This window comes from Halictus rubicundus, chromosome 12, assembly GCF_050948215.1.
Source record: "Halictus rubicundus isolate RS-2024b chromosome 12, iyHalRubi1_principal, whole genome shotgun sequence".
Taxonomy (NCBI): domain Eukaryota; kingdom Metazoa; phylum Arthropoda; class Insecta; order Hymenoptera; family Halictidae; genus Halictus; species Halictus rubicundus.
In genome coordinates this window covers 5,898,422-5,910,483 of record NC_135160.1, presented here as the reverse complement: position 1 = coordinate 5,910,483, position 12,062 = coordinate 5,898,422, and the positions used below count along the sequence as shown (strand labels likewise).

Below are 12,062 nucleotides of genomic sequence, written 5' to 3'. Positions count from 1 at the left end.
AACGGTGCATTTCCTTTTACTACTGCGGCCAGACAACGGAGACCGTAAAACCCGAGCAGCGCGTTTTAACGACAACTGCAACTGCAGAAATCGTGGCGTGTTGCACCGCACCCGGAGCCTCGGGGGAGACAATGCATCCCTTCGAGCATTCTCGAACGCAATATGCACCTTAGCTGCAACACCCGACACCTTTGTCTATGAACCATGTTGCATTGTGCTTCGGTGAGAACGTTCTAAAATCAGTACAATGGAAGTGGGATTAAAAGAAATTATTGAAAGGGTTAACAAATCGTTCCAAAGATTTTTGAAACAATCTTTGCAACGCTCTAGAAATCCATTTCGATAAGTCTGTTGTCGAAAGGCAAAAATCTGCTCGCCGGTAATTTATTGCCGGCCACACAGGTGATCAATTGTACGGGTCCGAGCGCGCGGGCCCGGCCCGCAATAATTAAATCCGGCTCACGAAAGATCGCTAATTCGATCCACGTTTCGATCCATATAAATGCTAATTACCGGTGTTCCCGTTTCAATCGAGTGATTCGCCGCGAGAGGAAGCTCGCGGTTGTAATTCCATTTCGAGCGAGCGTGTACCCTGGCGGGGCCACTTAATTACGATGGAAACAGGCACCGCGGGAAGTCGTGATCTCGGATGAACAATAGGCGACATTGTTTCCCGGGGTCCAGGACCCGGCAATTGAACCGTTCAAACGTACCGAGGCCCCGTTTGCGCGTCTGCACGTGTGCTTTATGGAGTGCGCTAGTGCTCGGTTAAATTTGACTGAAACCGTAACGCTTAAATGCGCACGATCCACCCTATCCCTCCCACTAGCACAAGTGGTATAATTCCCCTACTTTGATGGAATTGGCGAAAAAATGGTGGAGGAAATACTACAGTCAGAACATGCGCGAAGTCGCGAAGCTATAGTCTAACTCAGATACAGTATGCTCTCCATAGCTGTCGAAAAAATCTCTACCGTAACTGTTAGAATTTTATTAGTACCATTGGTGGGACAGTTCCCGAAACGTGACGACACCCGGGTCCCAAACTTTGCAAATTTAAGTGAGCAGTACTAGGATTAGGTATTAACCCTTTGCACTCGAGTGGTGACTCTGAAGCACCACTAGAAATTGTTGTGGCATTATTTCAAAGAAATGACAACAAATATTACAATGTATTTGTTACATTACAAAATTTGTATTCAACAGATTACTAAACATTTAAATATTATATGTGGAAATCGGATCAGTTTCGTATGAATAAGATGAAAATATTCTAAGACGGAAGAGAAAAATTTAGTTTTAGAATGAAAATAGCGCCGAGTGCAAAGGGTTAAGATCTCGATGTAGACCTTTACCTTGTACGAGACACGGTCCTCTTCGTCGTCGTCGTCGGAGGAGGAGGAGGAGGAAGCCGCGACGGGATCGACGCCCGGTGTCGCTACAGCTTCCGTTTCCGTTTCCGCAGGATGAGGATCGACCTCGCTGCTCCAGGAGTGCCGCCTCTTCAGGTCCCCTGAAACCACGCCTTGTGAGAATCGCTGCGATCGTTCGCTCTTTCGAGGTTCGAAGTCTTTTCAATATATAGAATGGAATCGGTGGCATAAATTCTAAATCCGAATTTCCAATGTAAAAATAAAAGAACGCGTAACGGATAAAACCCCACAAAGATTTAAAGCCTGGTATCACAAATGGCGTTTCACGAAAACAGTCTCTGGGAAAATGGCTGCCACATCCTTCTAGTTTAAGCCATCTGGCTCAAATTTTCAGAAAATACTGGTTAAACTATAAGAGACAGAAATTAATGTTTTAAAGTAGCATAATTTTACGCATCCAGAAAATTGCCGAACTTCTCTTAGGTCATTTCGGACCCAGTTTGAGATTGAATCGAAGACCACCGTTCCTATCTCGCGGCTGCCAAGACGGTAGTCGGGGCGTTAATCCCTGGGAACTAGAGTATCGGTATCGCTATCGTGTCAGCGATCAAACTGCTGGCAAAATGACGAGGTACGTGCGGCAGAGAGATCAGGGTGGCGCGTGCCGTCGGGCCCCCTCGCGGCAATTAATAAGGCCCCCGGACTCAATCGGTCGCCCGCTTAATTAGAATTGTCACTATCGTTCATCTCCCCGGCGGCTGTTTAACGTCGACTCGCCAATCGAAGCGTGGCTGACAAAACTGGCCGCTACCACTTTTTGCCGTTGGCCTTGCCCCGACACACATGGAAGCATGATAGCGCGCGCGCGCGCGAGCATAATCCTGCAACGCGTCTCCTGTTACGAACTTCGGATTTCCCGTCCATGTAACGCGAATCAGGGACCGGATCCCCGACGGTTATTAATTCCCGAGCCGGCTCCAGAACGGATCACACGGATTAAATCGTATTACCGTTGGGCCCCACGGACCCGACCGCTGCTCGTACAACGGTCCCGCGATCGAGCAACCGCTCGAATTAAATGTCGCTCGATCGTCAGACGGGCTACAAAATTGCTCGGCCGTGTCTTCGAACGACTTAGGGTACCGTTTCCAACGTTATTGCTGGATTCCACGGTTCTTCAGTATGTTTTTGCGCGATCTAATGAATTGAGACTGGCGGAGTGGGGATTTAGCGGCAGCATCCTTTCAGTATACGGTGTTAGAGATACTTATTTCAAACAGTAACGCCATCGTAGCTGGACTAGTTAAATTGTATATTCCATTCGTGCGTTGATAGATGCAGAGTATTTCTGAAGAATTAGTCGGCCATTTTGTTGAGTGACTTGGAGTACCGTCAACGTTTCTTCTAGGTAAACCTCGTAAATTGAAGAGCCCCGTGACTGCTTTAAAAAATTGGCCAGAAGATATTAAAATTCGGGAAGTGCAAGCGGAATGAGATGGAAACGCAAAGGGATTCGTTAGGGATCGAGCAAGATCTCGAGATCGTCCGAGCATCCGCGGATTTCCATGCGAGGGCCGCGGTAGTAACATTTAAGGTCGATGCACACCGGGTTCGAACGAGGATAATGATCGGAGATAAGCTCGCAGGTTAAACACTGTACTCGGGACGTGACTTATGGGATTCGATCGGGGTGGAAGAAGGCGCCGATTCTACCTACAAATTTACTCGTTTACTCGTTTCTTCGTGGAATGCCACGGGGTCCCACGGGAAGAGCGGACGTGCGAGCGAGCGAGCGAGCCGAGCCGAGCCGAGAAGAGAGGGGCGGCCGTGGCGAGATCACGAACAGGAAATTTATCGGTTCGACGGTCAAAGTGTGAATTACGTCGGTTCTCGCGTGAGCAGCAATAAAATATTCCCCAAAGCTTCATCGCATTGTGCCATCGTACCCGCTTATTTCCGTCGGCCGTATCTCACGGGATCCGTGCGATGCGAGAACCCGGCTCCTCGCTGCTTTATTAATAACTGGCGAACCTCTATTCTGCGCTTATTGCACGCTGCAGTTTCGAGGAACTGTGGAAAACTCCACGGAACCTCGAGCCACTCGCCCGTTCCATTGTTACGTTGCTTTTAATCGCTTTCGAACGACAATTTTTCAAACGTATTCACCGTTAACGCGTTCGTAGCTGATCCACATGGTCGCGTGAATTTGACAGAAAAGTTCAATAAACAACACGGATTTGAATAAACTATACGAACGAGATGCGCTTTTCGTTTTTGTAGAATAACAAATTTATTTAAAGCTGGGTCTCCAGTGAAGCAACATCGAGCGACATTTTGCAGTAAGAAGACAAAATAGCTCTGGATAAAATGGCATAAAAAATATATTTAAAAAATTCCATAAAGAACTACCTGAAAAGCAGTCATTGGTAATTTTCATCTGTGGAATTATTAAAAGTGTAATTCCGAAAATAGTTCTCGTACGAAAATAGTTGCTAAAATAAACGATTGAGTATTTATTGTGCAGAGTGGGTCGCGCCATTTTCGAGAATAAATCGCATTGTGTGGACGTCGCGCGTTCCCCATTTCCGGTTTCAAGATCGAGGATCTCTCCAGAGAGATACGAAACTAAGGGATCATAAATTTAACCGAGAAACCGCGTGAAAGAGTACAGATAATTATACGAGTCTAGACGCGGAAGGCCCGGAAGCCACGTGTACACCAGTGCACGTGCTCGCTCATGCACGTGCACGCTGGCAAGATGGCGGACGGACAGCCCGCGAAACGACACGAAGTTTGAGCGTTTCGAGACGCCCGTGACAAATTGTCGTACATTATGTTTTATGGCTTGGCGAAACGCGGAGGCGTTCGGGATTGGTATGCAGAGTCTTGTTGCTGATATAAAATTCATTATAGTATCCAGTCGGACAGCGCGAACATTCGTCTAGATTTAATATCGGCACGCATTTTCTCGAATCCAAGAGTCGCATTTTTGTGGATTGTTTTCCTGCGAAGAGATTCGATCTGAGTATAATAAATGTTTGAATGTTAATCGTTTTCTAAGAGAGCCGTAATGATACTAATTTCTAGGATGTTGCCATTGCAGCAAGTTTCAACTCTTCTGAACCTGTTTCTATACTTTCCAGCGAACATTGGTAGGATATTTCAAGGCTCAGTGCTACATCCTCAGAAATTCCTCGAAATTAACAAATTAATTAGAGCGATTATTAGCTCTTATCGACCAGTTTCTACAAATTCCAACGATAGTTGAAGACTATTTCAAGTCTCTACAGGGTGTCCCAAAAATGTTGTACGTTCTTGAAGATGGTGATTCCCGAGGTCATTTGAGATAACTTTTTCCTTTGCGAAAATTGTCTCCGCGGCTTCGTTCACGAGTTATTAACGAAAAACACGGACCAATCAGATCACGGCTATGTCCCGCTGAGTCTGGGGTTCGTATTGGACGAGCAGGAATCCGTCCGCTGTAGCCGCGCTACGATTGGTCCGCGTTTTTCGTTAATAACTCCGTAACAAAGCCGCGGAAAACATTTTCGCAAAGGAAAAAGTTGCTTCAAATGATCGTAGGAATCGCTCCCTTCAAGGAAACACAACATTTTCATCAAAGCAATCGAAACGCTTCTCAATTAAAAAATATTTAAAGTACTAAAACCCACAATTCCACACCCTCAAAAATTCACCTAAACTCCACCCGAACCACCGAACAAATTCTCAAACACGTCTCGTCCTGATCACATTCACCACAAGCCTATCACCGCACCATCTTTTGAAAAACCGATTCCCAGCGTCCGATCGCCCCACCACAATCAATCGACGCGGAACCGATCCGAGCACTCTCAGTGGGGAGGACAGCTATTACAACGGTTGTATCGGATCCCTGCTCGAAAAAACACACAACCGCGAGCGCGCGCACGCGCATACATACACATACACGAATTAATCTCGCAGCAAGCTAGACAAGACCTATCAATTAACAGGCCGTCCCATAAATCATCGATGTCTCTGCATTCCATCCGCAAGGGACAACTAAAAATCGTGTCACGGCTAGCAAGAACAAAGAACGCCGGGGTTCTATGCTGTCTCCCCCTCTCTCTCTCTCTCTCTCTCTCTCTCTCTCTTTTTCTCTCTCGGTGCTTTCCCGTCAGAAAGCTTCTGGGATGATTGATACTTCCGGAATTCGGCCGGCGCCGCAAAGAATTCTAATTGCGGTCGCTGGACGATGATAAATATCCGAGACGGTTGTTTCTTTTCCCCGGTGGAAAATCGTTTCTACTCGACCATGATCCACGGGGTACGATACAGATTATTATTAGATCCTCTTTAACCCCCCTACTTCGAACCCATTCTGACCCGGAGCATCGAAATCGTTCAATCAAAGTAACACGCCGGAAATTATTCCATAATTTACATGAAACTAGCTGAATTGATTTTATGGATTTTCATTTCTTCAAAGAAAAATCCGCTCCCCCGATACCACGTAATATCTGTCGAAATAATGGTTTTGTAATAATTTCGAAGTTATTCGAGATGATCGAGTTAAGTGCCTTATCCTGTATAATGAAAAGAATGGTTCGAGTGGAGACGAGAGCGATCGGTTACCGATCTGCTCGTGCTTCTTGCTCGCTAGAGGAGAAACGTCTCAATCGGCACACGAAAAAGACACGCGTTACCTGTTCCAGTTCTTTGGATCCGGCGCTCCCACGGCGACTCATTAACATTTAACCGGTAATCAGCGCGCGTCGACGGTCCAGACGATGCGGAGACAGAAACAGAAAGAGATGGAGAAACAGAATTGGCGGCGATAACGCGGCTAAATCGGCGGGGGTAGCTTATCCTCGAGGATCTATCTCGGGCCGGGTCGTTAACAGTCGCCGGACGGACCCGTAGATCGTCACGATCCAGCGACGGTGATCCATGCCGCGGCCCGTGTCATCGTTTCTTGCTGGTAGATCGGGCCGGCCGAGCTCTCTCCCTCGTCCCGGCTCCTTTACATTTCCACTTTATTTATGGTTATCGAGCATAACCGGCGCGCCGGCTCCCGACGAGAGTCATCGATGATTTCCTCGATTAGATCTCGCCACGGTCCGATGTCTCCGCTTCCGGGTGTCTACGCGCAAACCTGTGTACACGCATAAGCATCTGCGTACGCGCGCGCGCCCGCGTGTGTGCGTGTGTGTACACACGGTCGTCACGGCGCGGATCGCATGATGCCACGCTGATCAGAGGATTATTACCTCGCCAGATTGCAAACCGGACGATCGACGATTTTCCGAACGATCCGTGGATCGTTCCGAACGGAGAACGTCACGGATCCTAAGCTGTTGTTTCAGCGCACTTCATGATTTTCCAGTCGTTCACTTCGTGGTCACTGACACTCACTGCCCGCGAATCATGCTTCGGCGGTTCGATGATCCGGTCGAAGGGATTAGGGTATCCGTAACGCGCAGACGCGATCCTTCTCGGAATCGAGGGATACAGAGGTCCGATCCAGATCCTGGTCTACGGTCGGGTCCCGCTCGGTTCGGCGCAGCATAGGTTTTCGGATGCACGCGGGATGCACTACAGTTTCACTCACAGGTGCAGCTCCGACTAGACTAAAGGCGGCAGCGTGCTCGTTGCCAGCAAGTACTCTAGGAGAAGAGAGAAAGAGAGAGAAAGAGGAGGCATACAGGTGCTTCGATTGGTCCATGCTTCCCGCGAAAACGACCCAGCCAATCACCGTGACTGCGCCACGTAATTGCCGGGTATCACGATTCACAAAAACGGGGGAGGGATGCCCTTTCGAAATTCCCCGAGGTGAGGCTCCCCCGGTTCTCTTTCTCAGCCTCTCTTTCTCTTTTCGGGTCCCTTTTCATCTCCTCTCGGTGGTTCATGCGTTTTCTGTTGCGCCCGGCCGCTCGTCACGTTTCTCGTCGTCTACGATTGATCTAGGAAATGATTAGGCTGACCCGGAGCCTTCGCAGGAATTAAAAGCGCCTAGGAATGTTGGCAGAGACGGGAACTGTCAATAGACAGTTAAATAATTTTGTGATAATCTTGAGTTTAAATTGAGACAAAATTTTTATTTTAATTCAGAAATTTAGCCCGCCTTAATAAGTCGAGAATACAGTAAACTCGGTGTAAATTTTCTCAGAAAGCTGTGCACAAGAAGACTATATGTAAAATATGCATAATATATTTCATGAGACGATAAATATATTGTTTAAAAACACTGTAGACTTATTGCCACAGGAGATGCACGTACAAGTGCATAAAGTCTGCAGTCTCATTAATTTTGCGGACCAACTATACGATTTTTTGGTTCATTCTTGAGAAGCAATGTTTTTGTTTCACCTTGTCTCCTGATGACTGTTTTCGACGAGTTTATAAACGGTACCATTTGTCTCGCCGACCCATTAATTTTTGTAGCATAAACTAAATCAGAAGATCCGAAGGCTTCACAAGCCATTTCGGACTCTTTTTGTTCCGCAATTATCGGTAATAGTACTTGTTTAATGGGACGAATATGTCGATACGAGTACATAATTATTACAAGTCACAACAGAGCGCTGGTGTAATTAATAAGACTCATAAAACACAAGTCGAACTGGTAAAACATGTTTCAGTTGTACGGAGAGAACGGAAAATAGATCAATCCGTTTAAAGGAATCATTAGCGCCGCAAATTTTATTTATATAGTTGTTCGGACGATAAACAACGAAATGAAGCGATTCCAGATTGGTGAAGCGTTTCCGCGAGAAAGTGATGCATTTCGTGGACTATGACGACTATGACTGTATTTTGTGAGAGTCTTTTTGCCTTAACGATTTCCTTTGATTTTGTTCGAATTTTGTTGAGTAGAAATTGAAACACAACATTTTTGTGTGTAAACCTAGCTGCACTATGTAGTTGCAGCTGAATATATATCTTTTTATGGGCTCATGATGGTAAACAGGTAATACACGTTTAGCAACACTGTAGGAGGCAAACAGTATGCTTTTAATACCGTGTGGCTGTAATAGTTTAATCACTCACTGTAATACCTCAATAAAATACGAGAATAAGCAAAATCACAGAAAAATTATGAATTTCCTGAATATTCTATTAATATGATTTTATTTTACATGAAGTACAAAATCATGGCATAAAGTTATTAAAAAAAAAAATTGAACTTGCTCCCATCCTCGAACGCTTTCATCGGCGCGAATAATTTTTAGCTCGAAAGTAACAATAAGGGGGATCGACACGAAGTGGAGAAACGGTGCTAAATGTACCGCGAAATTCCGTTGTCTGATTGATAAATAAATAACATCGAAAGGGTCGAAGAGGCGAGAGACTCTTAGGATTGGGCGGACGCGGCTGCTCTCGGAGTGGTGGTTCTCGCAGCGCAGCGGTGATTCTCGGAGGAGGGGTTGAGGGTCGAAGGAATAAGGCGGAGGAGGGCCCCGCGACCTCTGACCCCCCTGGGAACCACGGGCCCCTCGAGGCCCTCTCCGAGAAAGAAGCTCGGGAATCCGGCGGGCCCACCCGGCCGAAATATCTTCGACGAGAGCGAGGCCCGGCCCGACCCGTCCCGGCCCGGCCGGTGCACCGAAACCAACGTAGCGTCGGCCTCGATTGCATGCCGGCCAATACCGGCACCGATCGCCGAATTAATTTGTCCTCGAATCGATATTCCAACCCAGTCCAACCATACAAATTACCCCATAAGGAAACCCTGCTCGCCGACACCATTAACCCCATGCCTTGCTATCTTCCAACAGCTATGGCGATTGGGACTTGTTCGTAGACGTGAGTTCTTCTATCGGGATCTCTATCGATTCAATCTAGACATGAAAATCAGACACGTTTTCCTGCTGTGATCTACAGTTAAAAAATTCGGACAGCGAGAATGACGTCCATCTGAATCCTTTTTCTCGCAGCGAGTTGAAATTTTTAGCTGCTTACGTCAAGTCAAGAGAATTAACATTGACCTCGAAGAAGTTGGTCTAAAAATATGCAAAAAAGTCGATAGACAAGAACTTGAATGGATCTCATCATGCCTGTCACTAAATCCTCAAAACCACCGAGCATCCATGACCTAAAAGGGTGTTCTTTCCCAAAAATCCGGAAACGTCAGAACTGCACAAAACTGCACAATTTCAAGAAGGCTGAAAATTGGGCAACCGCAGTGAAATCGTTTAATTCCACGGAAACCGTGGGTCGCGTCGTTCCAGCAATTAAGGGAGAGGTGGGGGAGAGGTGGGTCAAAGGTTCTGAAAGAGTCAGGGATTGCGAAAAATTTCGGCGGTACCGTGGCGAACTCGTTTGCAGGAAAGGGGGGGGGGGGCGTCCAGCGGCGCATTTACACGCGTGGTTCGGCGCAAAGAAATTACGACGCGGAAGAAGAAGAAGAAGAAGAGGGGGCCCGTGTGATCCCGCCTAAATGATGGCTGGCTGGAAGGTTTCACGGTAAAGGAGGATTTATCCCGGGTCCGGGAGGTTTACGGGTTGTCACCGGGGCCCCTAAGAAGCCCCATACATCGGCGTGGAAATAGCGACGCGGCGTGGTGGCGGGCGGCGTCGCAGAAGAACGTTGTGTTCGACGAGCGAGCAGAGAGAGCACAGAAGAGGAGAGATTGGTCCCCCGGTGCATGGAGGCGACGTTACAAATTTCAGCCCCGGGACCCGTAGCCCGAGAGACGGCATTATCGAAAAATTTCTCTTTGTAGTCCCCTGGCTGGGCCCATTAGACCCCGACCGGCGCTCGGCTGTCGGATCTCTTCGTAAAAAGAGAGAGAGAGAAAGAGTGGGAGAGAGAGAGAGAGAGAGAGAGAGAGAGAGAGAGAGAGAGAGGGAGAAAGAGAGTATCTTGGTGAGGAAGAGCTCTCTCGGCTTTCGAGGAATATCGGCCGCGAAAAAAGACGAGACACTTTAACCGCGAGATGAACAACCGTATACCGTTACCACATCAATCTTCCGTAATGATGCAAAGCGGAAAAGGGGCGAAGGGGAAGTCGTACAGAGTCGAATGCGGGCCCCGCGCGCAAGATCGTTAACGACAATGCTCGCGTCGTCGGGACGCGCTAGGAGGGCACCCCGGAGATAATAGTCTCGCCGGCGAGACGCGGTTATTAAAGATCGGAAATGTTTTTCTTCGACGTCGACCTCGAACACCCGAGCTCCTTCGGTATTCCCCCGTTCGACCCTTCCGAGCGGCTCCTAGATACGCTCGACAAAATCGCGTTTGTACCGAGACCGTCCATTCGTTGTGTACCACACGGTGACTATTCAGCAATTTTAAAGTATCAGTCCTCTACAATTTTCATTTAATTTTATATCCCCGTTTTTCCTCCAAGCTTTGTCCAACTTCGCCCCAATCAGCTCTGTCCCCTTTCTTGTCCGTGCTGGCATTGAAATCACCTCCTATTGTCACTCTTCCTCTGCAGGGAGTCCCAAGAACGTGCTTCCTTGAAAGTCGACGACTCCTGAGGTAATTTCAAGTAACTTTTTCCTTTGCGAGAATGTTCTCCGCCGCTTTGTTGAGGAGTTATTAACGAAAAACACGGACCAATCGGAGCGCGGCAGCAGGGGACCGATTCCGGCTCGGCCAATGCCAACGCCCCGCTCGGCGGGACCGAGCCGGAATCGGTCCTCCACTGCCGCGCCCTGATTGGTCCGTGTTTTTCGGCAATAACTCCTTAGCGAAACCGCGGAGAACATTTCCGCAAAGGAAAAAGTTACGTCAAATGACCTCGGGAATCACCCCTCTCAAAGAAATACAACATTTCCGTTATCACCCAATAGTTAGTCTGTACAGAATTTCAGAAATTCAGTTTCCTTGCTCAAAATTGATTCGCAAAGTGTCTATATTTTGCATGGTTCACCGCGTAACGATGGGAATTAAGGGGCGAGGGGGGAATGTGCAGGAGACGGCTGGTTGGTTTTTGGCGTTTCGCAGCAGAGCGGATCGGAGCGGATCGGAGCGTGTCGGGGCGCGGCTCGTCAGGGCCGATGAAATCAGCCGAAAGGTGAATTGGATCGGCGAACCGGGTAGTTTTGCCCGGGCCGATTTTCTGGCGACGAGGTGGCCCGTCGGGGAGTTTATGCTCGCCTGTTTACCACCCGGTAAATGTTATGCCCGAGTCATAACGTATATCGTGGAGGGCCGTGAGTCCCGTACCGGACGACCATTAGCCGCATTCAATCACCATTACACGCTTGCGCGCTTTCTGCGCCTGCTTGCCCCCTTAAATTCCGGCCTGCGCCGACAAAAATATCGCCGTCGACGGAACGGCCACGACGACAAAAGACGAGCACGCCACGGAAAGAACCGGCCACGTGCTTCATTCTTTCCGCCTGAGAATCCACACACGTGAGTCATCAGCGTGGTTTTTCTTCGGCAACACTTTCCGGAATCTTCTCCGAGATGGAACAAGAACGAAATTGCTCGATGATACTGCGTGGAGAGCCAGAAACCGCAAGCCGATCCTGCTGGTACTAATTCCTCGCTCGGAGACTTCCTTTGTTAACGCTCGACTTGCCGGCAATTTATTTAATAATAGTCCTTTTAAAATCGACGATCGCCCATTGGGAATTTCTGGATTGCTTAAAAGCGACGGCAATTACATTAATAATTCAATAAATTTTTAGAATTAATATAGTGTAACAACTTCTGAAATTGTCTGGATTATTGGGCTTCCACGTACAGCTCAG

General features: G+C 47.9%; 1 protein-coding gene across 1 annotated transcript in view; it reads right to left on the bottom strand.

The window, feature by feature from the left end:
- The window catches only part of LOC143359505 (uncharacterized), an 81,572-nt gene that overhangs the window by 11,902 nt on the left and 57,608 nt on the right, over positions 1-12,062 (bottom strand). Inside the window, exon 3 of the mRNA XM_076797456.1 lies at positions 1,356-1,513. Coding sequence (XP_076653571.1) covers positions 1,356-1,513 — 158 coding nt within the window. The remainder of the gene's footprint in view (positions 1-1,355; positions 1,514-12,062) is intronic.